At 44.2% G+C, this 26,927-nt stretch overlaps 2 protein-coding genes across 5 annotated transcripts in view; one reads left to right on the top strand and one right to left on the bottom strand.

The window, feature by feature from the left end:
* SEC24C (SEC24 homolog C, COPII coat complex component) overlaps positions 1–10,572 on the bottom strand; it is a 34,511-nt gene extending 23,939 nt beyond the window's left edge. For 2 of the 4 annotated variants that reach the window (XM_083845135.1, XM_083845137.1), the window contains exons 1-2: positions 10,432–10,572; positions 3,060–3,262 (exon numbers count right to left, since the gene is read on the bottom strand). In XM_083845135.1, coding sequence (XP_083701261.1) covers positions 3,060–3,234 — 175 coding nt within the window. In that variant the 5' untranslated portion in view covers positions 3,235–3,262; positions 10,432–10,572. The remainder of the gene's footprint in view (positions 1–3,059; positions 3,263–10,431) is intronic. The other 2 variants (XM_083845136.1, XM_083845138.1) reach the window with 1 other exon arrangement.
* A 154-nt stretch (positions 10,573–10,726) lies between these two features.
* SYNPO2L (synaptopodin 2 like) overlaps positions 10,727–26,927 on the top strand; it is a 37,035-nt gene continuing 20,834 nt past the window's right edge. The window contains exons 1-2 of the mRNA XM_083845139.1: positions 10,727–11,395; positions 25,069–25,220. Coding sequence (XP_083701265.1) covers positions 11,291–11,395; positions 25,069–25,220 — 257 coding nt within the window. The 5' untranslated portion in view covers positions 10,727–11,290. The remainder of the gene's footprint in view (positions 11,396–25,068; positions 25,221–26,927) is intronic.

Raw genomic sequence — 26,927 nt, 5'->3', positions numbered from 1 at the left:
TCCTCTTCAATACCTTTGAGATACTGTCCTTACTCACCACAGACCTCAAAACAGAGGCAGATGACAGCATAATGGGAAATGCCTGTGATTTTACTCAAAGCCCTGAGATTATATGGACTTGGCCTAGTTCTGCCTCCCTATTCTTCTAAACAAATAGACACTGCTGGAATAGCTCTTTCAAAATACCACTAGTTAGAAAGAAGGAAAAATAATACGATTTCTTGCAATGTTTCTAATTCTTGTATTTTCATTGCTACCTCTGCAAAAACATTACGTTCTTCAACCCACAGCTTTTGAATCATAATTATCCCTAGCTTCTACGCTGCATCTAAAAAAGTAAACACTTTTTCCCCTTAAATTAAAACCCAAGCTATAAAGATCCCACGACTTTTAAGACCAAATTCCCCGTAGCTGGGGAGATTCTTCATTTCTGCATTACAATGCTTTTATTTCAGACCTCACATTTTAGTTCTTTCCCAAGCAGGACACTACATTCTTTTAAACTAAGGCTTCTTGACAAAACCTGCAAGGACCAATTCAGGTTTTGAAATCAACCTCTAAAAACTGACTTGTGACTGCTTTCTATCTGTGAATCTGCACGCATAAGGGATTTCTACTAGAATTATTTCTTCATATCCTATTCATGTTTCTGGAGTGCTGCCTACAAATAGAGTTGGAGGTGTCCCATCCACCTCTGCCTGAATAATCAGACACCCACACCTTTGAGATAAACACCCATGTTGAAAGGAACCTTGGCACAGAAGATGGTTAAGAAAACCACCCCTTCCCCACAGTAGGAGTGGCATGCCACAAACGCTCCCACAGAAAGGACACCATTTACCTATGAAATTAGGTGCAAGAGAAGTGTCAGAGTTGAAAGAAACAGGAGAGCCCTTCGAAGGGAACCCCAAGGAAGGAAAACAACCTGGAAAGACAGAATACACCAGTAAATCAAGCCAGAGAGAAAGCACCAAGAGACAGTGTTTTCAATGCTGAGGACAGTCTGTTGTGCAGAAATTATCATGTACATAAAATCCATATCGCATTTACTATTTATCCCATACTCTATACTGCTCACTGTTCTACCACATACACTACCAACACAGTTTATATATTAACATGAACACAAGTGTAAAAAGTGTCATAAACCGAGTCTATGTATGATAATCCATCAGCAACCTAATTATCACTAGTAATCAGACAACCGTATTTGCACTTTCAACTGTACAGTCTCATCAAAAGCAGAACTGATAGATTGAATGAAAAATTTGTGCAAAGTTGTCCTGGTTCTTTCAACATTCTCATAGAAGGAAGCTGCTGTTCTCAGCTAGCAGTGCAGTACTCCGCTTCTGCTCCTGAGCAACACTAGCATCACTGGCACAACACTTCCATGTTTCCATCAGTTAGAGCTAGGGTTTGTCATGTAACTCAGACAAGAAGACTCCCTGACTGAGGATGGCACCTGCTGCCAACACTTCTCCATTCAGTCCCTCCAAGCACTTCTTGCCGTGTTTTTTCTCAAATACCCCCTTAAGACAAATACTTTGAGATCACAAAGTAGCATTAGCAGTTCTCCTTCTACCCCTCAGTGTTCTCTAAATTCCTGTCACACTAGCGCTTTTGAAATGAATTCTCTCCCCTCTACATTATGTAGTTACAACCAATCTTGCTGCAAAGACCTACAATGAACATAACATGATAAAGATGGGAGTAGAAACTGTCACTATCACCTGTCTGCTCTTTTTGTTAATGCATTGTTTGTTTGCCTCTCATTTCTAGCTGGATCTCATATTCAGCAGCTAACAAAAGGTCAACTTCTGGTTATTGTGTTAGTGCTCTGAATTTTGCATTCCTTCCTTCTAAACACAGGAATCTTGAATTTACAAGAGCAGGTACGAAGTGTGCAACCTGACAATTGAGATTTGAGAGTCCAGCTTCTCCCCATTCCTTCCACGGGGCAGGAAACACTACTTGGTCATTATCTACACTGAGTGGCCAAACAGAGCGCTCATAGCTCTGCCTAGGTCTTTCCAGGAAGCAGGATTTTTTTCTTCTGCCCAGCTCTGATTTTCATCACTTTTATAGGAATTTAAACCCTCTTTGAAACTAGTTCAAAACCCATGGATTAAGAGTGCTGTTGGAAGAGATTCACTGGGAGAAGGGGAGGAATAGAATTAAAGAAGGAAGAGGAAGATGGAGCAAAACTGAATAACCCCAGTCCTTAAGCATACCACATTTTTAGCTCCAACAAAAAAAAAATCCAGGGTAACCACTTAGCTCACCTTTAAGTCTCTTTCTTAGTACGCAAATTTTAGTCTCCCACTTGAGTTAGTTTCACTTCAGCAGTAGGCACTTTGGCCGTTCTGTCCTTCTCATTGACACAGAGACCATTAGCACACACTTCCTTTCCTTAGAAAATCAGTGCAAAAATCGAGTATTTTCTCCTCTACATTTCTGATGTTAAAGTCACTGTTCATCTCTCAGTACAATTTAGGTACTCAAACCCAAAAAATCTAAACAAGTGACATGATCCTGCAGAACTAAGAAAGTTCTGGAACACATTAGCATGCCCACATGTCTAGAAGCTTTCTATTGGTTTTAAAGATACTAGAGAAACTAGCTCCAAACATGCTTTATATCTAGAGATGTACATCCTTCAAGACAGAGCACTAATCCTTCTACACGGTAATGTAACGAGGACTCTATTATAAATATGTAACAGTCATCAACCACTGCCCCTCAACATGACCTCTTCAGGAATACTGTTCAATTCAAGAGCTTCAGTACCATGGGGCAAGGGCATACAGAAAAAAGCTAGGCCATGTTTCTCAACACATTAATTTTATGAGTTATTAGGAAAAGAGCAAGCCCTACTGAAACAGACAAGTGACAGATCAATAACCTGAGCATATACAGAAAGAACACGATTTTTAACATCATGCAAGCTACATACAGAAGATATCTGCTACCATAAAAGCAAACAATAGGAAGTGTAAAGAAAAAAATCCACACGCAACAATTCACAGGTTATCATTCATTAAGTTTTGACTGAGAAGTACCTTGTGGAGGAACTGGCTGTTGGTATCCTGGCATCGGACCATTATAAACTCCATATTGCGAGTGAGGAACCCCTGGCAATGGCTGTCCTCCGTAGGCAGGCTGCTGGTATCCCTGATATCCAGGCTGAGGTTGCCCGTAAGGAGGCCCTGTGTGAGTTTGCTGGTTTACACTCATTGTATTCACATCCCCAAACTAATCTCACCTGCAAAAAGGGGGGGAAAAAACGGCTTTTAGCAGACATAAAACCGAACTGGCCAACTTCTCTACTGTTTTCACAGAAATGAGAGATCCTGAGACACTAGCGATGTTAAAATGTTAAGAGCAATTTACTCTTGCACAGCAGTTTTTCAAGTAAGATAAATGCTTTACAAGAGCTAGAGAACAATATATTCAGAAATTTTCCAATCAACTTACTCACTGTTCTGTACTGGTTAGACTTCTGATCAGCTTCTTAGAAAAAAAGATTTTGTCACTCCATATCAGATATCAAGCTTCCTGAGACACCTTACAAATTACTTCTGCCTCTAAAATCACCAGACCAATGAAAAACACATTTCATGACTTAGACGAAAGATTCCTTAACATAAGACTTCACTAACACTTCACAAGTTCATCTTTCAGCTCTATGCTACCCTGCTAGATCATGCTTTCTTGCTGTAAGACAGTATCCACACAGGCTGCTTCTTGAAGTGTTTGAAAGTATCTTGAACAGGGACAACATAGAATTTTGAGAGTTTTCAAACAGCAAATGATTTAAAGTCCTTGTATACATAATTTTCAAAAACCTAGCATATTCCACAAGCAGCATGCTCATCTAGGAAAGATACTCGAAATAGAAAAGCAGCACAGGCTAAGATGTCACTAAGGAAGTTAGACAAAAGTGTAAGACTGGAAATAGAGTGTCAGAAACAGAAGAAAAGTTTCTTAGCAAAGCTATGCAAGAGATCTTAATAGATGTATTCCCAAGCCCTCTAGCTTTATAAAGACAAAAATAGAAATGACATTAGGAGACCCCAAACCAAGTAGGCAGTTCTTACAGCCATGGTACCAAGCAGACAGATAAACCACAGATCCCTTCAGTTGGAAAGGGCCACACAAATGACTTCACTGGCAGGAGATTCCCTTGCAGTCTCAAGGACATTTTTGCATCCCCTGTTCTCCTTTGGATGCTCCATGTGTCACTGTTACCCCCTTCAGCTAACACTGTATCTGCAGTAACAGCGTAAACATATCTGTGTTTGGAGAGCAATTTGATTTATTAAAAAAGACTTCAGTTTATATAAAAATGCAAGCTGAAGTGATTAACTATATTTACCCCCAACCCCACGACGAACTTGCACATTAAAGATAAATAGTAAATCTTAACACAGAGGAGACAAATACATCTGCAACAGCCATCAGCCAATTGAGGTAAATCCCAGTGAGGAGTCTACAGCTTAACCCGAGCTGTTTTGCCTATTCATGGATTACAGGATGCGAACTAATGCTAAGGTTGACTTTTTACATTATCAAAAATATGATGCCAAAGAATAATTTCAACAACTGGCACAACAATTGTATGCAAAGGGTACTAAAATAACTACAGACCTGTAAGAACCATCCATGTACAAATGAATTCTTTCAGGTCCACATATATTATATGAAGGGAAAACACATCTTACACCACACATCTATTTCTTTACAGAAGACAGCTAACATAATACCATACATTCAACATTTAACCTCCTAGAGCTAGTAAACACAATAAGTCTTAATGCTAAGCATGCCAACACTTACTCTGAAAATCAGATAGTTAACTTTATATGAAAGGAAATTAAGTTTTATATCTCTATTTTTCAAGCTGCACAGAGGCAGTGAGAAGGCTTTTGTTTAGAAAAACTTTTCTTTAATATTTAAAGGTAATTTACTGTTGAGAGTAACATATAACGCCATTTACACCAGCTTACAGCAAATTTTGATCGGCTTGCAGAGTTTCTAACTCTGTTTCTTCTGATTACAGCAAGCAAGACGGTCACTGCTAAAGATTCAGGTTTCCCACTCCACCTTTGACTTAGTTCTGCAGAACAGTCTAACCTGAGCAGCCATGGGGCCAGGAAATCTGAACTTTGGGACCGGCACCCTTCCCCAGCTCCCCAAAGGTTAACCTCTTCCTCCCCAGACAGGCAACTAGTACCACATTGCAATCACACACCTACCCACATCCTTTTTTTGTCCAGTGCAACCAGACAAGCAGGACAGCTCCTCCTGCAAAGCTGGGGGTTAAAGAAAGGGAGAACTCCTCTACCTGAGGTAGAACATACAGGCAGCACTTGGAGTTGAGGAAGGAGGGAGGGCTGCTTTCTCTTCTCCCTGCCCCTCACTATCGCTTCTTGGATTGTCTGTGAGGTATTTGGCTTCCAGTCACTGTTCCTACAAACAGGTCATTCTTCCAGGAAAAGCTGCAGGATAAGCAGCAGCATCCTGCAAGACACCTCCTGAGCTATAATCATTAAGACACTCTTTACACGTCACACCTACAAAACTCTGCAGGACTCAGTGTGGATATTCCTGAACATATCGCAGGTTTGCCCAAGCAATTATAACAGTGCTAGAAAAGATCGATCTTTCATTCTATTTCTCTCCAAAGCACAATGGGGCAAAACCTCAAGGGTGTCCCTAGAAAACAACTTCTGACTTAATGGTCTGAGTGTATATTCAGTAGGTGACCCCACCCGATGACCTTTTACTATTCTCCTGTTAGCTTTTCTCCCCTTCCCTCCTGTGAACATCAGCATTTCCCACTTGGGTTGAAAGTATTCTCTGCTTCTTGCTATCTTCTCAGTAATACTGAAACCAACAGGCAAGCTCATTCAATACAAATTTTCCAGAGAAAAATGTTTTGAGATAGACTCTATGTAAAATAGAACTAGGTAATTATCTCCTTTGTGTGGTTCCAAAGCGCCCCAACTGAGAGAAAGGCAGATACACCTCAAACCTTTAGCTGGCCACGTGACAACCAGCACAGGCCAACCTCCACCACAACACAAACTGACACTTGCTCTGTAGCAGCAGAGGGTCAAAGAGGGAGCTGAAAGGAAGAGGAAGACTCGAGAATTAGCTTGGTGTTGAAACTGCGGACAAGGCTGCTTCATTTATCTCGGCTGCTCAACCTGCTCTAAATGTAAGGCTTGTGGCATGCTTGCTCATAACCGGCATGGAATATCATGAAGGGCAGGGCCAGGAGTATCCACCTCTGAGAAGGCAGAAAAGAGTTGTCACTGAATTAATCCATTTTCCCTCTCCCCCAGTACAAGTCATTTTTATCAAACAGCTTTCATTTTGCCTGCATCCAAAAAAAAGTGTACATAAATTAGAAGCTGGTCACTCGAAGAGAAGTGGGAAAAGGGAGGATTTTATGCTCTATTTCTTATGACATGAAGAAAGACGACAGAAAGAATGAAATATGTACACCATACAGTGAGAAATGGAGAAAGAAAGCTGTTCCACTTGACAGAAGTACCAAGGACATTCATTTGTACATGGTAACACATTACTGTAACTAAGCCAAACGTAATATGATGTTTGATAGCATCTTAAGATATTACTACTCACAAGTTACAATACACACAGCTCCAATAACCAGGACTGATGCTAGTGGTAAATACTATGACAACAATTGGATGTTACTACAAATAACTCAAATAATTTTCTTGCAGAACATACAGCCATCACTCTGTCATTTCCTTTTATTCCTCTGTACAAAGGCAGTTGACCATGGACGTTTTGGTCAAAATACTGTCAGTGCACACAGTTAAAATTTATACTGGGATACTGTTCAATAAGACTGACAACCAAAGCTGGTAAGCAACAAACTGATGGGAGAAAAATACACAGTAATACTGGGAACAGATCTTTAACTTTTGTAATGGTTTAAATTTCCTTAGTTTCCAAACAAAGACTACAGTTCAGTTTTTATGGCCTATTTAAAAAAAAAACAACTGGTGATTCATATGAGTGTTTCAATCAGCAAGCCTCCGCAGTCTTTGCAAACTGCAAGCTCATAATTTTTTTTGGTTTGCATTCACTTAATTCCCTTTTGAAACTGAGAAGCTTGATGTCATCAGTTCTTGATTGCTTTCTAAACCAAGTGTGTACAGCAAAATTATTTTTCTTCAGAAAGATGCTAGTCCTTTTTTCACTGGTCCCAGAGAAATAAAAGCCTTGTTGGTTTCAACTTCTGGAGAGACTTGATCCTTGTTTAAAAAAAAAAAATAAAAAAGAGGATAGCATGGCCTGTTATATTTTCCTGGAACTGAAGGAAATATGCCAACTTGATTTCTGACCACATATAACAAAACCTCTTCCAAAAGATGGGACAGAAGGGAACAATTAGCATCTCCACAGATCAATTCAGAATATTATCTACAGGGCTTCTAAAGCATCTAGGCTGTAACTTTCTGGAGAAGTAGCAAAGTTACGCCATTCTCAGATCACTCTCCTGAAAAACAGACATCCTTGCTTTTTTTTCTTCAGTTACAACTTTATGATAGCCTCTACAAGCACTCACTGAATACCTGACTTTCTTCAGATCCAAGAAGCTCCTGTCTTGTTTTTCGACAGAGAAGTCTGGAAAAAAAGCTCATATCCTGGAAACCAAAGACTGGCAATTGATCTGGAAGTGCTTGGGCTGTTACAGCAGCATGCATCCCATACATTTGTCCAAATCAACCCAAGTGACACTACGGGAATTGAATCTCCGAGACAAAAACATCTGTTTTGACAGCTCCCAAGAGGTGTAAGACATCCACTTATAAAAATGAAACTTCACAATGTAATTACACCAGTCCAGAAGCCTCAGTATTTTCACCAAAGACTTTCAGGAAAACAAAAGATAGATTAGCTGCTAGAACTTCTTGACACAACAGGTCCTGGTGCAGAATTTTGGAGGCCAGTCCTTCCTGGACTGTTTTGAAAAGGTCTTTCAATCTGTCATTCACTTCTCAGGTATGATCACTCCATGTTCTTCTAAATAAGAGCCACTTTAAACCCTATTTTGTTGTTTCATCATCTTGGGCAAGGTCCAAGACAAAATTTAAGTTACAAGATTGCAGAAGTGGTTGAATATGGAATTTAAAAGTCTTAGTCTTTACCTGACTTTAAGCCTACCACTATTTCCAATCCCTATCATCATCACTAGAATTTTAAGTCAAAAAAAAAAGGGGATAAAACTGATAGAAGTTGAATGGTAGGACTGATTTACATCTCTACCTCTGGAATAAAGCTCTAAAAAAAAAAAAAAAATTCACAAACACTCAGTCATGGGCATTGCTCCTAAAAAGCAGCCCTGTAGGGGCAAAAGTCATTCGAAATAACCCATCAAAAAAAGACAGTGAAAGATTTGTCTCCTTCCTTAGCTTTAACTCCACGTACACGTTACAATGTGTGAAGTCATCTGACTACACTTCGGTGAACTCTGCACAAGTATAATTGATTAGGAAAAGTTGAAAGTCATTTAAAGTTTATAGAAGAGGCCAGAAGGAAGAACAAACAAACAGGTAAGTAACTAGTAAGGCCAAAGGAGTATTATAATGGTACACAACCTTTCTGCACATACATTGTAACACTGCCCATTTTTCACCCAAAGCATGTATACTCTGACTTCCTCTATGCAAATATGCATTACACAATTCCTATCACTCACAGGAAACCAGGAAATCTCACAATTAGCTTTTCCTGGTGCATGACTGCCCGGTTCATAGTATAACAATCTCTGCGCTAACAATGAACCTCACTGAACATGTAAAAACAAGCTTTATCTTCACAACTCATTGCTAACAAAGATCAAACCTAAATAACAAGAAACATCCACCTTGTCTGTTCTGTGAGACCTTGTTGTTGATTATTTTCAGTCATTCTTTGTACTTTGCCCTTCCTTAGCCAACTACCGATTCTTTCTTGGATTTTTGACCCTTCTGATAATAAATGTTACAGGAAGAAAATGTAGTCCTACAGTAAGTAGCAGGAGAAAACATTCAAAAATGTACAAGCATTAAACAACTCATTAAAGAAATAATCCTTTAGACATCTGCTCTCTGTCAGAATTCAGCGTTTAGCCATGAAATTAGAACCTGTAGTGACTGTCCCAGCAAATTAAAAAGCAATATTGCCTTCATCACTTTCCACTTCACACTGTCTATAGCCATAAAGGATTCTTTGGAATAGCACAGCTTTAAGCAGAAATAGACAGTTCCAGATGTGAGAACCTCTCCCACACAAAATAGGAGATGCTTATACTTCTGCTGACAGTGTACAGCAAGTCTCCTCTAAGGGGGAATTTTAGGCTAAGTGTATTTCTAACAATCCCATAACCAGATTACTTATTCTATGACAGGGAAAAAAAAACATCAACACCAAAGATCTGCAGATCCACTCGGAACAACTCCACATCATGAAGGCTAAAGCCTAAGACAGCACCTGCAACAAGCCACCTCGCTCTATGGATGTGACTTGGCACGTAAACGAAGACTGGCATTGTGTGTTGTACGTCAGATGGCAGCTTCTCCCCCTCTAACATTTTCCCTGAACCTTTAGTACCGTTTACTCAGGAACCTTTTAACAGAAAGAAACTAGAAATGTTTTCTATGAAACTATCGCATTAACAGCTGAAAATTAATGCTGTGCATCAAACTGAAAGTCTCTATACGTTATCATAAGAAATGTTAACAACTCTAGCGGACACTTGTGATGTTGGTGTAAACAGTTCACCTGTGTTCCTGCCACAACTTTCGCCTGCCGCAGCGTGAGGAAGTTTAGACAGGGCTCTAGGCACAGCGTGACAGCTGCCAACGAAGCCCTGCGGATGTTGAGCGAAATCGCCACACGCACACAGTGGATGCTGAGCTATGGCCCAAGACCAGGGAGAACTGAAACCGACCTGCATCCCATTGCAGAGCGCAGCGCTCATAAAACCCAAAGCGGGCTGCAGCGACACAACACCAGTGAACCTGAAGGCGCACGGAGGCGGCCAGCAACAGCCTACCTCACGCCGCCTCCGTTCCGAGGCCCCGCCGGGCTGCCGGCCGGGCCGCCTCCCTCCCCTTCCCCTCGTCTCGCCTCCCCGAGGCCGCGCGCTGCCCGCCGCCAAGCTCCGGTCCCGCAGTGCAGAGGGGCCCCGCAAGGCTGCCCAGCCCCCGGGAGGGAGCCCAGGGGCCCCCATGGGAGCACGGCGCGGCGGGGCCGGGCGGGGCCGGGCGCGGAGGCAGAGCGGGCCCCGCGCAGCGCCCGGCAGGCCCCGACCCCGCGGCACGGAAGGGAGCTGCGGCCGCACCTCGGGGCGCGGCGGGCGGCGCGGCGGGCGGCCCCGCAGCCTCCTCCCACCCGCCCCCCACTCACCGCCGGTGCCGCTGCCGGGCCCGCTTCCGGCCGCCGGCCCCGCCGTCCGCCGCCTGCCACGTCCGCACTCCCCACCAACCCTCAGCTGCCGCCTCGCCCCGCCCGCTAGGGCCCGGATGCCGCGCACGCGCACTGACGCCGGCGGAGCTCAAGCGCGCGCCCCGCCCGCGGTCACGGCGCTGACGTCACGGCGGCGGCCAGGCCCGGAGAGTGCCCCGTGATGGCGGCGGGCGTTGGGGGCCTGAGCAGTAGTCCAGGCCCGGAGCCGCTCCCCTGGCTACGGGGCAGTGAAGGGGACCCCAGCGGGGAGCCTGCCGGCTGCCCCGCTTCGGTCTCAGGGTCAGGGGCTGTCACCTGAACCTGCACAAAGGTGTCCCCGAGGTGTGTCCCTGCCCCAAACCGTCCTGTCAACGAGTGCTGCGCGGCTCTGGGATTTGTATTTGGGGTGGGACGGGGAAATAAAAGTGCTGACTGAACAGCCCCCAGTGTGAGCCCGAGCTGTGCAGGGCCAGGGGTGAGCTATTTTCAGCCCCGCTCTGGCGAAGAATCCGAGGGGCACAGGGGGAGATTGACGGGACACGTGTGCGGGACGGCGCTGGCCCCTTCCCAGGAGCAGAATCAAATGTCTAATCATAGGCTGGGCAGCAGCTGGGAGCGCAGAAGAGTGGGGAAGGCTGGGCTTGACGGTCTCCACTCTCCTCTGGTGTGCGTGAAGTTGAAGGAAGAAGTGAGGAGAGGGCCTTTGGGGGACTGGGGAGTCGTAATGTGAATGGTGAAGATGGGAAGGGGAAATACTGCCTGTTAAGAACCGGAGTCTGTTTTGGCATTGGGAAGACAAAATATCTGAAGCGCAGAAGTCATGGGAGCTGAGGAAGAAATGCTCATCACGCTGTCTGGAGGTGCCCCCTGGGGCTTCCGGCTGCAAGGAGGCTCTGAGCAGAAAAAACCCCTTCAAGTGTCCAAGGTAGGACCTCAAGATGCGAACTGAGAGGGCAGGGTTGTTCTGCTCAAGTCAGGTGTCTCTACTGAGGCAGGCATCTTTCACTGCCAGTAAGGACCACAGGAACTCCTTACTGTGACAGCAGGTCTGAAAAGGAAAACTTGGGTGGAATGGTCAGGCAGGGCGCAGGGTGGGATACGGGTCCTGAAACGGATGCTACTGAGGCAGAAATAGACAAGTGTCTGGTGAAGATCTGCTTGCTTTCTCAGTGCAAGTCGGATAGCTCACACAGTTTACATATAACCTGTGCAATAACCCCCAGTTGTCTGCAGTGGTTGAACAGCAGTGAAAATCCAAGAAAAAGGGCTCACATTCACATATGGAGGCTTCAGTGTTTGTGTAAGGCATCCAACGAAATTAAAAGCAACTGAAGTCAAAGCAGCAGAAGCCGTATTTGTAATTCAATTAAACTGTCTCTAACACTTCATTATTTTCCAGCTTTCAAAATAGATGCACTTTTCTTAGGGTCTCTTACATTGGCAAAGCTTTCTCAATACTGTCTGAAGTATTTTTGATACTCTAAGCAGCAAATACGGGTTCAATTTCAAGGACCGAAGAAAAACAGTTGTTTGGAAGAGAGGTGAAATAATAAAAAGGAACAAATACGAGCTTTGTGTTGCACTAATTTTGATCAACAGCTGTCCCTGTTTTCTTTACATAAAGACGACTGAGTAGGTTAAAAATTAAGAAAAAAAGGGCCTCTGTTTATTGAGCTCGTAACAGCTGCATTAGCTTTGACACAATGATATCTTGGGATGTCTCGCTGGAAGGCACCCAGTAGCAGGCGTGAAAAAATGCTTTGTCCAACCTTTTCTGTTTCCTTAAGTAGATTGTGGGTCTGACAGAGAATTTTAAAATGAAGTGTTCTGTGCTCCTAGGTCAGGGAGTGTTTATCTGTAACTTCTATCAAGTTGTTTGGAACCCTGTAGCTTGGCCCTGAAGTAGACATTTCTAACATAAAGAAACATTATCTGTAGGAAAACTAACATATTCAGAAAGCTTCAGGTGCTGAAGAGAAGCAATATCCTTGAAACAGGTATCTGGAATTGGTGGTTATTACCAAAATGGGATTTTCATTGGCCACATAAATTTTGCAGAATTGTTTTGACTCATTGTTTTCCTTCAATAGACAAGAAACTGGAATTGAAGAGGAAGGAGGTACTGAGTGTCTTATAAAGAGTACTTGGGAAAGAACAGCAGCAAGAACTAGCCAGTGCCCAGACCAAGTTGCACCTTAAGGTGACTGGAATATTGCTCCAGGATTAGTAGCACTTCCAGAAAGATATTAACTAAAACTAGATTTCATCCCAAACTTGGTGTTGTACCTTAAGTCTAACAATGCAAATATATATATATATTCAATCTGAGGAAAAAAATATGGAAAATATAATTGATACAAATCCATTTGAGCATAAATCATTCATGCAGGACTGCTTTTACAATTATTGTTTGGGGCTATTATTATCCAGAATTTATTGGCATCCCAGTGACCATAAACACTAACTGTCATAGAGGCAACACTGTTTAATCAGTCTCCAAAGAAAGGCTTTATGGATCCTTACTGGGAACCTAGTAAGGTCCTATCTGAATGTAGAATGCTTAGAAGAGAATAAACCCCCAGAATTCAGGGAGTAACCTGACTCCTCTGTTACCAGGCAGAGAGCAGAAGTTTGAATCTCAGGTTTTGGCTCTTTGAGTTGAAAGATCAACTCCTCATTCTTCTGCAGTTAGGATTCTGCTATTGACACCTGTAGAATGGAGTCTGGACCAAAATGTTGACTGCAAAGCATCTGCCAAACCTCTAACAGCGTCTGGATCTTCTGGGAGCCAAAGATGGGAATGGTCCCAACACTAAGGAATCCTGACCAGGGATTGTGGCCGTATGATATCACACAGAGAAAGAGGGCAGTACTGTGTTTGTTAGAGCTGTATTGGTTTGTTAGAGCTCCACTGGTTTATTAGAGCTGGGACCCTTGAGTTGTGGATGTGCAGTTTGCTTTGTTCAGCCTCCACTCCATGATATCAGAGCCACTGCACAGCACTGGGACATGTGGTCAGAGGGAGGTGTCACTGAGACTGAGCCTGCCTCGTGGAGGTAAGGTCAAATAACAGAGTGTTTGTTAGTATGGTGAAGAACATGTTGTGCATGCATGGAAAGACAGGTTAGATAAATGAGAAGGGTCTATTAGTAAGCTAGTTGCTGTCAAAGAAAGTACTCTTGGGGAGAAAGAGAAGTTATAAGCCAAGAAAACTTTGTCTTATCAGAACAGAAATTGTTACTAGTGCTTTGGTTCTTAGAGCAAAATCTATTTGGACAGAATGGGGAAGGACAGAACAGGAACATGGATGAATCTGTAGAAAATATGAAAGAAGATACAGACACGAATATCCTGGAGGTACCAGAAAATACTTGAGTGGATACAGTTGGGTGTCTCTGGGGATTCCAGTGCTGTCGTTTAGGGCAATTTAAACTTTAGACTAGAAAAATCATAGGAGTAGCACTAAGGAAAGATGCTTACCCTTGGATGTTGAATCAAATTGTTTCTCTGTACCATTCTGGCTGAAGAAGACCTAAGCAGATAAAAAACTTATTTGGGCCCAATGAGTGGAAATTAATCAGATATAACAAATAAGTTATATATAAATGATTTACACTGTAGTTATGTAGAAATACTGGAATTGCTATACCAGACAAGGTTAATGGTCAGTCCACCTCCTGCTTCCTGTCTCCCTTGTGTTTCTTGCAACACAGGTGTGTCAGAGGAAATTGTAATTTTCTAATTTTAATTCTAATTTCTAATTTTCTAGTAATGCAATGCCAAGGGAAATTCTTTCACCCCAGCTGATTATCAGCATACCCTATGAAGTACATGAGAATTGACAGTCCTGGTGTTTTACCCTATACATAAACAGATAATTACTTGTGAACAACTAGTTTTACCTGTCTGATTAAATCTCAACTGTTTCCCAATGAAGATCCAATAACATCATGCAGTCAGACATTCTAAAGACTAAATATTGCACAAAGTAGGATTTCCCGTTTTGAGTCACTCTTTGTTGTATTACAAATCCATGGAAAATTCATTATCTTAAATGATCATTTTACACAGTCACAGTTCCTCTTGCCTTTCTTCTTTCTAATGTTTACATCATCATCTTTTTATTGTTTTTCTATATAGAAGATTATTCTCAATCTGATTGATATCAATCAAATGATCAATCACTTTAATTCCTGTTCTTGATATCTGTTATTTCTGAAAACTCTTTAGGCCTGTTGTATCCCTTCCCTTCCCTTCTCCCTCCCAGTGGGTATTGACGAAAAAGCTCAAGTTTAAATAACATAAGCAAGATTGAAATGCTAATATTAATTTCTACTGATTACATGGTTCCAGATCTGTAACTGCATATGTCTATTCCTTTTGTCTTAAACTTTCCTATGAAAGCACACACTGAATATTTTGTTCCACCCTAACAATCATTTGCAGTGTCTGTGTGCTAAAAAATGTCTGATGTGTATATGAAGGATTGGTGGTACCATAACAGTTCAGTCTTGTAAAAACAGATATGGTAGGAGTGGAGGGTGAGGCAAAAGAAGAAGCAAAAGAGAATTTATTAGTGTCTGGGGAACCCTCAGTGGAAAAGAGTAGATGATTTTTAAATTAGGGTTATATTAAAATATCAACTTAGTAATGAGTAAGCTGAAAAAGCAACAGACATTAATATGCTCAGCAGGTAGATACACAGCAGGATAAAGGATCAACAGAGGACATGAATAATTCTGCAAAAATTAGGAAGGATTGAAATATGGGGAACTAGAGAAACAAATATAGGGAAAATATAAGATTAAAGAACCCAAAAAGGAAAACAAAACCTCTATCTGTTCTTAGTTACGGCAATGTCCTTATAACTAAAATCAGTTGAACTACTGTGCTTTCACATTTAGCTTATTATCATTTGTAATGAATCTTTTAACTCTTACCCAGTGAAGCAGATAAAGGATAATGAGAATTCACACTACCCCTTACCAAACCAAAGGTGACTTTGTACAGCTCAGTGGCTGTGTGGTAGCAACACAACAACACAGCAACACGACACAACAGATCTTTGGCCAGAAACAGCAGGAAAGAGAAAATAAGCTCAGAAGTAAGAAACAAAAAGTGTCCACAGATGGCAAGAATTTTATTTTAGAAAGGCTGAAGCAAAAACACATTTTCCTGACATTTACAGCATACCTTGCAAGGGAAAGCTATAACGATGAGAAGGTTCACCCACTCTGAAAAGAGCGTACAGTAATGGAGAATAATACCATCAGATCCTGGAGGATTTCTTTGCACTAACGGTATGTGCATCAAATGCACTTGAAACTAAATAAAATGTGAAATAGCTAGTCTGAGAGAAGTCATAAGATAGGACATAAGCATTAAATCCATCATCAGCCAAAGCAGAAACATAACATGGAGCTATATTAGGGAAATCATTTTTAGGATCAACAGGGCAGCTTTAAGATGGTACAAGTACATGTACTGCCTGTAGGGAGTCTTCTACGAAACAAGATTTATTCCATTAGAGGGAAACCCAGTTAGTTACTATAAAAAGCACAGAAGACACTTGTACCTCCAGCTTAGTCTGGTCCACAAGTACTACTGAAGAAATTAGTGGAAACGGGAAGCTTTCCAAGAGGTACTGATGGTAGAGGAGAGAGATCTGGGCATATTAGTGCATCACAAGAGGATAATGAGCCAGCAAAATGCTGCATTTCTGAAAAAAAGGCAAACAAATGAGCGTCAGCTGAGCTACATTTAACCAAAACAGAAAGGCATTGATGTTGCTGTCTGATGTACAAGTGAGAATTCACTGGAATTACCACACCTATGGTGCCAGACACTTTGAAAAAAATTAATTTCAGGTAGAGCAGCTATAGAAAAGGATGGGAGAGAAGGCTTCTTTCATCTAGCACAAAGGTTGAGAGATATGATTGCTGTCTACAAATAGATGTTGGGCAAACACCAGCAACACTGTTCAAATATAGGACAGCATTTTCAACGATCAAGTGTGCACAGAAAGACCAGAGGTAACTAACCAGGGAGATTTGGCAACAACTTTCCAATCCAGGCAAACAACTGAAAACCTCTTAAAATCAGGTTATGAGCTGGAGTAAACAGCCTGGCATGTGAAACAACAGAGGATTGGCCCTTTTAACTCAGGAGGCTCCTTTCAGTTCCCACTTTTGCACAAATACTCTGCAGCAGTGGAGTGAATCGTTAGGGGAAGCAGTGACCACAGGACTGGATAGCTATTAAAAGCAACAACTGTTTTGTTGTTTAAGAGCAGTTCACGACAACCTCCCTTTTACCACTTTCTTACCTATCTCTACTTTCTTGTGTGTTTCTCTGCTGCAAATACTCTGTTTCTACTGTCTCCTCTGCCAGATACAGAGAGCCCTGCTGCCGTATGCCATGCCACTGGTCACTGTGACACATGGCCTGGCTGCTCTGTCCCGTTCGCCTTTGCTCATGTGACATTATTCCTGCTCAAGGCTGCCAGCTCCAACCCAAATAGGGCTGATGGCTTGCAGATTTGCAAACACTCTCTCTGCCTCTCCTCCGTACAGTGAAAGGTGGACAGGCAGGTCTGTATGTGTTCCTGCAGACATTTAACGTCACATCTGAGAAGGTGTGACTGGCAGCCTTCTCTATAGCAGTCACTAATGCTGGCTTTGGAGGGCTGCGTACGTCTGGCAGCGCTGTGGAAGGAGTTACTCAGGCAGTTTTGGGAGTGCTCCTGGACATGTTTTATGGCCTGTCAGTGCCTAGACAGGTGCCACCACTGGCTGCTAGTGAAGGAGAGCTGGCTGTGGTGCCGGTGGGACTTTCAGAGGAGCCCGGCAGTCACCATGTACTGTGAGGGCGCAGGGGCTCCAGGGCTGCGCTGTGGCCAAGGAGCTGCAAGTTCAGCGCAGCACCGGTACGGCAGTGAGCGAGGTGCAGAGCTTGGAAGGAGAGCTCTGCCCTTCCCAGCAGAGATGAGGGGATAGCACCTCCAAGATAATCATAGGAAGGTGGCCAAAAGAGAAAACCGTGTTATTGCAGCTGCAAATCACCATTGCTGATTTGTATCAGCCAAGGATCTGGTTCACAATTCTCTCTATCACCAGGGGCTTGGAGCTACCTGCAAGGGAAGTAGCTTTATACAGGCGCTCCCTGTCAAGCACGGAGAGCAGGCTGTGTGGATGGAAGGGATCACTGGTTATGCCATTCCCTGCAAACTGTCTTTACTGTGGAGTACAGGATTGTGGTTTAGACCAAAAAGAGCTTTTATTCAGTGAAATGATACAGGAAATGCTAAGTGGCATTATCTACTTATTTTAAAACAAGACTAGAAGGACTTCACAAATTCATCAATTTCACCCTAATGTAGGGTACTAGATGTATCTTCTTCCCTCCAGAACACTAACTGAAAGATTGCTCTCCAGTCTGATTGGGAAGTCTGTGATAGTTAGAAAACAATTAGGAAGTTGATTTTTAGTCTACACTTGCTGTCAGCTAATCTTTAACCCTTGGTATAGTACTCCTCTCTCACTCCTCAAGCCATTTCACTCTGTTAAATCTTTTCTTTCCCCTGCCTACCTTCGTGTTCCAAGGGACATGATGAAGTCACGCCTATGAAAAAAATGGATGTTGTCTTCTGGTCCTCCACACATTACTTTCCTGAATCATTTCTTCTCTGCTGTGTGACCACAGCTGTGCTGCCTCATGCTTTTTGCTTTCACGGCTCATCTAAGACTTCTGCTTGAAGGACACTGTGAGAAAAGCTTCCAGTCTCCTCCTTGCAGAGGTGAAGAGACTGGACAGTTATGTCTTTGCATCCTATTCATGCTTTAGCAGGCAGGAAGCATGTCTGTCAGGTGACTATCAGCAGCTGTGGGGAAACCACACCAGCTACATCTGTACGTGGTGCGTTAAATGTGCCTGGGACCACTCTGGCATGGAGGCCATGGAGCCATATAGCATGGAGCAATGCCCAGCAGTTAAAACTCTTCTGTTCTCCTGAGCAGGGTGGCCACATGCAATCTGCTCATGGGCAATGGCCTGTTCTAGCTCCCAAACTGTGCCTGGGAATTGTTCAGGAGAGCACTAGCTGGCCGGAGCCAAAGGTGGGACAAGGACCATTTCAATGGTTTGACACTAACAAGCATTTTGCTGGCATTATTCAACCTGCTACAGGTACGATTCTGTGCCAAAGTCTCTCTGAATCCTTCAGGTGAAAGGGCTGTTTGTCTAATCCCTTCCTGTCCTGGCTGGTCCTGTCCTGGCCACAGAGCTGCAGAAGTGTGGTGCTCATCCGTCTCAGACAATTTCAGAGAGGTTCTATTAAGGTTAATGAGTGCTGTCTTTTGGTGCGGTAGCCCACACTTGCAAATATGATGAATGTTGTGTACAATAACTTCTTACAGACACGGTTTTTGACTTGGATTGTATCCTAATTCTATCAAAATAATAGTAGATATGTCATCTTCAAGTTGGCCCTGCCTAAGTGTAATGCTTTGGAGGCATATTATACTTGAGACTGCATCTGTTCAACGATAGATAGTAACTAAAAAGAGTCCTCTGTTCCGAATAAGGGTTTTGTTCAAAGTGTTTTTATCCTCACTGCACAGCACCAGCACATAGTGCTAAGGTTGAGAGCATCTTGTTCTGGTGGACTGAAGCCATGTCTCTGGATGACTCTGCCCTGTGTTCAAGGCCCTCTCACTCCTGTCCTGGCTCAGTGCCTGACACTGTAAAATGTTGGTAGCTGGATTTGCTTGTGAGCTCTAATTCCCTTAGATCTAAAATCTTTTATCTCATGAGTAAGAAGGTTGAACATCTAGAAAGAGATCTACATGAAATAGGTGAGCATGTTTCTTCTGAACACTCCCATCTCTTGTCCCAGCAGCTAGATGTGGGCACCAGGACTCCTGCTTTTTGACATACCTATCTGTTCCTTCTGAATCTGTGCTTCATATGAAAAACCCTTGATATCCTGCTGGTTCACTCTGTTGAAAGTGAAATGCTTACCAAATACTTTTAGTATCTATTGCAGTACATGTGGCATTATTCTTTGTCAGTGGTATAACACTTCACTCACTTTTCAGCCACTCTTCTATCAAGTAAGAAAAGGCCATGGAGATAAAGCCTCTTTTTGTCTACCTGCAGTCAACTTTGGCTAGGCACTTGTTCCCAACAGCAAGCTCCATGCTAAGCTTTGCTTAGGCAAAGAAGGTAGATTGTTTGGGGTTGTTTTCTGTTTTTCTCCCTTGTAATATCAGCACAAAATACATTTTTAAGGTGCCTGGTTTCAACAGACAGGCAAAACTAACAGCCCCTGCTTGCCTGTGTTTGTTTTGCATCAGTTGTACCCACTGGTACAAATCAGAATTAGGCCCAGTGCACTGAAGATGTCTTCTCTGTCCAACACTGGGATAGCTATATCCCTCTCACCAGTGCACTCTAGGTGGTAACAGGCTAGAGGAATCTTGTACACACTTAGTGGATTGTCTAGCACCAGCATCTTCTGCCACCACCAGGTTTCATCTCCAAATCCCTTGCCCAGAAACCACCCAATCTGTCCTTGCGTTCAAGATACATTCTTTTACCACCCTCTCTTGCTGTGTTCATTTATTATTCCAGAAAATGTCTGTTCTCTTCCTTAAACAGGGACTTACAACACCCTCTGCTTAAGCTTCACTGTGGATGACCTTTGAAGTAGGTCTGCAGGGACACTGGACCTGCTTTAGCAAGATGCAAGGCATCCAGTGCCACCTCTTAACCTGGAACAAGGTGTTTGGGCAGTTATTGGAAGTTATTGGAACAAAATAAAGAAGTGTAATTGTAATGGATAGTGTAGTTATAATAGTTTAGAGTAAATATTCTCCTCTAATAAAAATACAGCATTAACACAAAGATATGATGCTATGTGTATCCTTAACAGGCAAGGTATAGAAATAGTATCTTACCGGATCTTTATGTTCAGATGGGCAGCTGAGACAAAGAAAATTTAAGAGTCAGAGCAAATGATTGTTGAAAAACTTCTTGATTTCTAGGCTCCTGTCATTTACAGTTCACAGTGTGAGTGTTTTCTCCAAGGTCACACAAAAACTCATCCAGGCCTCCTGGATGCCAGTCTAGTGCTTTAACCACAGGGGTGTATTTTTCCTTGCACAAATAAAGATTCGGCCCTGGCCCTGTAGGAAAACCAAACTGTTCCAGTAACCAAAATGATGTCAACACAGATGTGCTGAAAGAAGAGGTGGAGGGTGTTTGCTTCTTCTCTTGCAGCTATCAGCTGCTGTGTTTGTGGTTCAGCTGAGCAGGAAGTTCTGGGAGGAGCAGACCCTGATGTTGGTTGGCTCTTCAGATCTTGCCTGAGTTCATTCCCCTTTGGTAATTCTTTATATTGCTTCATACTACAACAAGGCAGCTCTTACTCCTCCTTGGGGACCCTGTGACACGACTACATTTCACTTAAGACTGGAAATAAAATATAAATGCTGCCGAATTGCCATGGGGTGCAACTACTCCACTGTAGCTGCTGTGGGAAAGGAGGACAGCTGTACGATGTGAGATGCAATCAGAGAGGGGAAGGAGAAAGACCACTTGTAGTCAACGTACAACTCTTACTTGGCCTGAGCTTGCTCAGTTGCTGCTGGGCAGATTTTAGGATAATGTAATTTGTCTTCCTGCTGTACAGATTGAGCTCTGCTGATGAGAGAGGTGTTAAGTGCCTTGGGGAGGCAAGGGTGAAGATGGCATGTACCTGTTAGAGCTGATTCCTGAAAGGCTCTGCAAACCACTTCTGATTACCCACAGCATCTTTCTTTTTTTATGAGGAAGGGGTTGTGGCCAGCAGGGAGGGTGGTTGCAGAGTTTGAAGACAGGTTCCATGGGCTGTACTCAGGCAAGATGGGAAGCCACTGAGTTACTATCAGGATTACTCTATTCTTAGCATCCCAGCATGTGTTCACCCCCCACATACCACTACCTAAATATAGACCATACTGAAGGACAGATGCTGCCGAGTTGTATCTGACCCCCTCCTCCCTTGCATTCCCGAAAGCTAGGCTGAATTCGCCCAAAACATGTCCAGTGAGCAGCATATCCTTTTGTCTCTTCAAGGCTGTGCTGAGAAAATTCTGCTAGAGCCTCACCCCAGTCCTAGCCTTCTCAGCCTCTCCTAGCACTGGCCTTCCCATCAACACCTTTTCTTCTTACTTTCTTTGTCATTTGTTGCTTTCACTCTTCCTTTTTTGACCTCAGCTGCTTCTGTCCCTTCCCTCCCATCTGATTCAATATGATCAATTAGAGAAACAGGGCGATGTCATAAAGGAAAACAAGCATAAAGGAAAACAGGCGTATATATGTGCACGTATGTAGGTGCTGTAGAAAACCAAACCTCTCTGACAAGAGCTCTTTTGTCACAACAGAAGTCTTGGTGTGAGTGCAGTGAGAGGGACAATCTTCTGTGTCAGTGTATTTCATTACTTTATCGTTCCAGTATTCCATACTGATTTGTATTTTGAGGAGCATGGATTAGTAAGGCCCTGATACTGGGATTCTCTAAACCCAGCTGAAAAGTAAGCAGGATGTTTCTCCCAAGTGAGCCAAAGTGTGCAATGGGGAGGGGGTGGTGTCTACTGAGGCAAGGAGTGGAAAGTATACCAGATAGGTGGTTAGAAGAGAATTTGTGGGGTTTTCCCCTCCAAAGGGAAAGGCCAATCCTTGCAGATTGGGTAGTGTAATCCCCTGGAGCTACCCCTGGCTTTCTCAGAGTCCCTCACTGCTGCCTCTCACTTGCACAAGAAAGTGCTGGAGGGATCTGCTTCAGAAAGCAGAGAGGATTTCTCTTTGAAATCCCACTTGTCCCATCCCTACGGAAGGGTTCCTTTCCCATCCTTTCCCCATCCTCTTCCAAAGAGCTGCTGGGTGACACCGTCCTCCCTGTCTGCAGCCTGTGCAGAGCTCCATTAGTGCCGCTTCCTGAGGCTGCTGGGCGCCCAGGAGAGGGCATCTTTCCGATATGGGCAACAAGTGGCCGAGCGGGAGGGCAGCCTGACCTTCAGGGTGGGCAGTGAGCCTGGCCTGGCACGCCGAGGGCTCAGTGCTGCCCTCCCTGCGAGTGAGACGTGAGACGTGCAGGCTCCCGGTTGTCATTGAAGGGCTCCACAGCACTGTGCTGGCACTCATGTGAAGTAATGAAGCAGGACTGCAGCCTGCGGACGTGGTTGTGCGTTAAGTCCTGTCCTTTCTGCGGGGTGTGCTGTCTCCCTGCAGATTCATTCCCCTTCTGCCTTTAATCCCTTTGCTGTCCTCTCTGGCAAATGCAGTGGGGTGGGAGTCGTCATTAAAATGAAGCTGTGAGCAGGATGTTTCCCTCTGCCCCAGGGAAGCAAATTTGCAAAGTTCTGGGGAAGGATTTATAAACCTGTGGGGGACTGACAGCTAGGAACACTTACATGCTATTTTCAGACTCTATAGGTCTCTTCCTGGGCTGGACACTGTGCATGTTTTCCCAAGGAGGAATGGAGACAGGGAGACCTCTCCTCCTGGATTACAGAGCTAGCTCGCAGCTCCCACAGCAGCACTGGAGTAACTAGAGCAGCTTTTGCCTGCGGATCTCCTGCCACCCTGGGAAAGTCCGAGCACAGACCAAGCCAGAGCCGATGGGCTGGCATGTGTGCTAACCATAAAATACATGCACTGCCTGCCCACCTTGCTCAGCCCACACGGGGCAGCTGACATCCCATCAGCCTGCTCTGATCTAAGCGCGCTGAAGCAGCAGCAGGCTGTGCGTGAGTGCAGCTTGACCTGGGAGTGCCAAGTGCTCGCTGGCAGGTTCCTGCGGTGCCGAGGGACCAGAGGCTGGCGAGATGCTGGTGAGGCCGAACGGCTCTGGGCTGGGTGGTCAGCAGCCCATGGCCAGCTGGTTTCAGTGAGCATGGAAGAGTATGATGGGATGTGAAGAATGCTCTCAGCACCTGCTGACAGTCTTTAACCCTCACTTCCCTCACTCCAAAATTGGGAGAGGTACTCAGCAAGTGTGTTCCCATCCAGTGCTGAGCACAAGGCACTTGGCACGGAGCAGCAGTTGGCCTTCTGAGGAATACCAGGGGGACATCTTCCTTCTCCCCTCCCTGCAGCCCCCTAACCCTCTGCATTAGCTGCAGTCTCAGTAGGCAGCACTGGAAAACAAGTCTGCTATCTCTTCTCAGTTAACAGCTGCACCTTGAGGGAGTATCAGGAAGCAATATTTGTACTGTAACAGCAGAAAAGTAGCTCTTCAGCAGTGGTTCATTACAGACCCACATGTTTTCATTCCTGGCTTTTATTAACAAGGAGGGAGATAAAGGCCTAAAATGACAGAGACTGATGGATATGGCAGCTGCAATGAGAGAGTCCCTATTTTAAGAACAGAGGCAAAATTTGGGGTCAAGCTGGAGAGGCTACAGGGTGATAAAGTGCCAGTGAACACACAGACAACTCAGAGTGCATCCCCCTTCTTTCCATCTTCATCCCCAGTACCTCCCAGTTCTGCTGACAGGCTGACCCGCAAGGAGTGCTGCTCTTGCCCCTCAGAGGATTATGGCCGAGTCTGGTTGCTCAAGCAGCAAACTCTAAGATATGGGAGAAGGTGCCGTGCTGCACATTACCTCTCTTCAGGGATCGCTGCACCCTCTGTTAAACAGCTCTGCACTGATTTATCTCTCACTTAACTGCAAGATCTGAATAAAATTTCTAGAAGAATTTACAAATTTAGTGAATTTAGGCACGATTTGCTCTCATGCAGTGTTTTTGTCTGGCAATTCCTCTACGTTCAAAATGAGTGCATTATGGGTGCCAAGCTGTCCTACAAGAAAACTGTCCCATTGCTTACCTACATGGGAGAGCTCTGTGTTTTCAGGCCAAGTGGGCACTTGGTTTGCTTGCTTGCTCTAACAGAAATGCTAGACTGTGTTGTGGGTTTCAGTGAGAAGTTTAACTGAGATACAGAAGATAAGTCGGATAACTGAGAACAGAAGGAAGAGGAAACATTTGGTGTAAGATGGCCACGAGAGGCCAGGTTAGGGACTGGTCTGGAACTAGAGCCCCAGACTCCCTTCTCAGACAAAGCAACGCATATCTCGCACAGCTCCTGTTAAGGCTAAAGATTTACTCCACGTTTACACTTGTGTAACAGGACACCATATGGCATGATGCAGATGTCCAGAAATACATTGGCCAAAGCCGTTCGAGCAGGAATACTTGACAGCAGGAAGTGCCAGAGAGCCCCCAACTCTTCCCGATGTCAGCTTCCCCGAGGACGGCATCTGCAGGGGCTCTGTGTGTGTCAGGGATCACACCACAGAATCACAGGAGTGGGTACAGCTTGAAATGCTGACACACAGCCACGTACAGGGAGAGTTGGGAATAAGGAACTACCACAAATGCAGATGCCGAAAGGCACAGGGGACTGGTCCATCACAGTGGCAGCACAGTAGTCTTAGGCCTTATTTTATTCTTTCAGGGATGGAGCAATAAAAGGGTCAGCAGGAGACAAGCAACTGCCCTAAAGAGCTGCCGTTCTGACTTTCATCCCTATCCTCTCTGTTCTGTTTTTTTCAGATCCGAAAGAGAAGCAAAGCATGCCGTGGAGGCCTGTGGGAAAATGATGTGCTAGTATCTATCAATGGAAAGTCGTGTGCTGGCCTCTCCCATGCTACTGCCATGCAGATCATTGACTCCTCCAATGGCATGCTCAACATCCGGGTGAAAAGGTAACCTGTTCCCCAGCACCATGCTGAGACAGTGCAGGCAGCATAGCAGCTTCACCCAGCACAGCAGCTATCCACACCTGGCAGGAAGAAGGCAGGCAGGGAGCCTTTGGTTTCTCTATTCTGTGAGCCATCCTAGAAGGAGTTCCGCATGGCTAACATGTGGTCATCCATTCTCTGTGCTGCTCTCCAGAGTGCCTAGCACTGGTCTTGAACTCACCCCAGATTTCCATGTCCCAGCCCCTTAGGCTGGAGGGAAATACTTCCAGTGTGAGGACTGTGCTGCTAAGAGTGAGCAATTTAGGCTACAACCAAACAGTTGACATAGGACAATTCAAGTCAGGAATTAACAGAGACCCAGTTCATTCTGTAGAAATGGATTTGATGATGCATTGGATAACTGAGCCAGGACAAAGAGTAACACAAAAATTACCTCAGTATTTGCTACAGCAGACCACTATAGTCCAACAGGGACTTCTACAAAGCTCAGAGGTATGTAGGTGAGTCCCTTTCTCCAGGAAGAACTATCTCCGGTGAGAGCTCCAGTCTCCAGAATACTAGAAATCAGGCTCAAATTTAAGCACACAAATGGTCCCAATAACTTCATTGTTTCTTCCTGTGCTAAAGCCAGTCCAGTGCCTCAGTGTACGTTAGATGAGGCACAAGCTGTAAATGAATCAGGTAAGACGACGGCAGCAAAGCTGTGTGAGGTCCCAGCTAGTCCACACCACTGCCAACTCAGAAGCTGCCCTCAGGAAATAAGGCCCTGTTGAAGGTGTTTGAGAAATGGGATTTTCTGCAGCCCTGAGAAGGCAGAGGGGAGGAACAGCCACCCTGGTTGCTGGCATCTGTAGATTGGGGGTGGAGGTGGGCAGTGCTCAGAGAAGGAAGGACAGCAAGAACATGTAGGCTCCTTCCCTTGGCTTTGGGGAAGGCTACAGTGCCTTCTGATGTGCTCTCCCTGTACTGCTGTGATTAAGTGGGATGAGTGAGCCCTGAACAAGGTGGCTGGAATAGCACCTGGCTCCTTGCCAAGGCCTTATCTCACCCCACTGGAGCCCATCTGCAGCCAACAGGTGCCCAGGCAAATTCCTCTGGACCAAAATTAGCACTCTTTGAATTAGCAATGTGACAACGGCAGGCTTCTCGCAGGGCACACAGATCAGCCCTCTGGGAGCCAACATCAGATGGCTTGGGAATAACGTAACTAATCAATGAAGTTGGCTTCCTTTTGGGGTACTGGAGAATCATGAAATAGTGCTTTCTCATCACACCTCTATTCCCAATCTATATCTATATTCCCAAGGAAAACACCAATTAGCTCTTTTCAGAGAGGAGAGGTGGCTGGATGACTGCAGTATGCAGGGCTGTATGTATTTCTGTTGAAAAAGAAAGTATCTCTGTTGGTGTGGAATGTGTGTGAAAAGAAAAAGGAAGATTGTGACCTGAATGTACAGTGCAGAACCACAGAAATTGGCTTATAAGCAGCAATGATTTTCAGCTATCTGATCAAGTGTTTAAAGATGAGGAAGGACTTCTTTGTTTTGCTTAGGGAGGTTTGTGTTTGCTCCCCAGTAAGAGTTCATAATACAAATATTATTAGAAAAAATAAATAGAGAAATTGTCCCACCCTTAGCTTACAACAAGTCTTACATTTGACAAGTATATATATTTTTCACAGTTCAGAGGCTGGTTTAAAAAGAACTGGGA

Source organism: Anser anser, assembly GCF_964211835.1.
Source record: "Anser anser genome assembly, chromosome: 7".
NCBI lineage: Eukaryota > Metazoa > Chordata > Aves > Anseriformes > Anatidae > Anser > Anser anser.
Note: the sequence above shows the minus strand (reverse complement) of the source record. Positions and strands in the feature narration are given on the sequence as shown.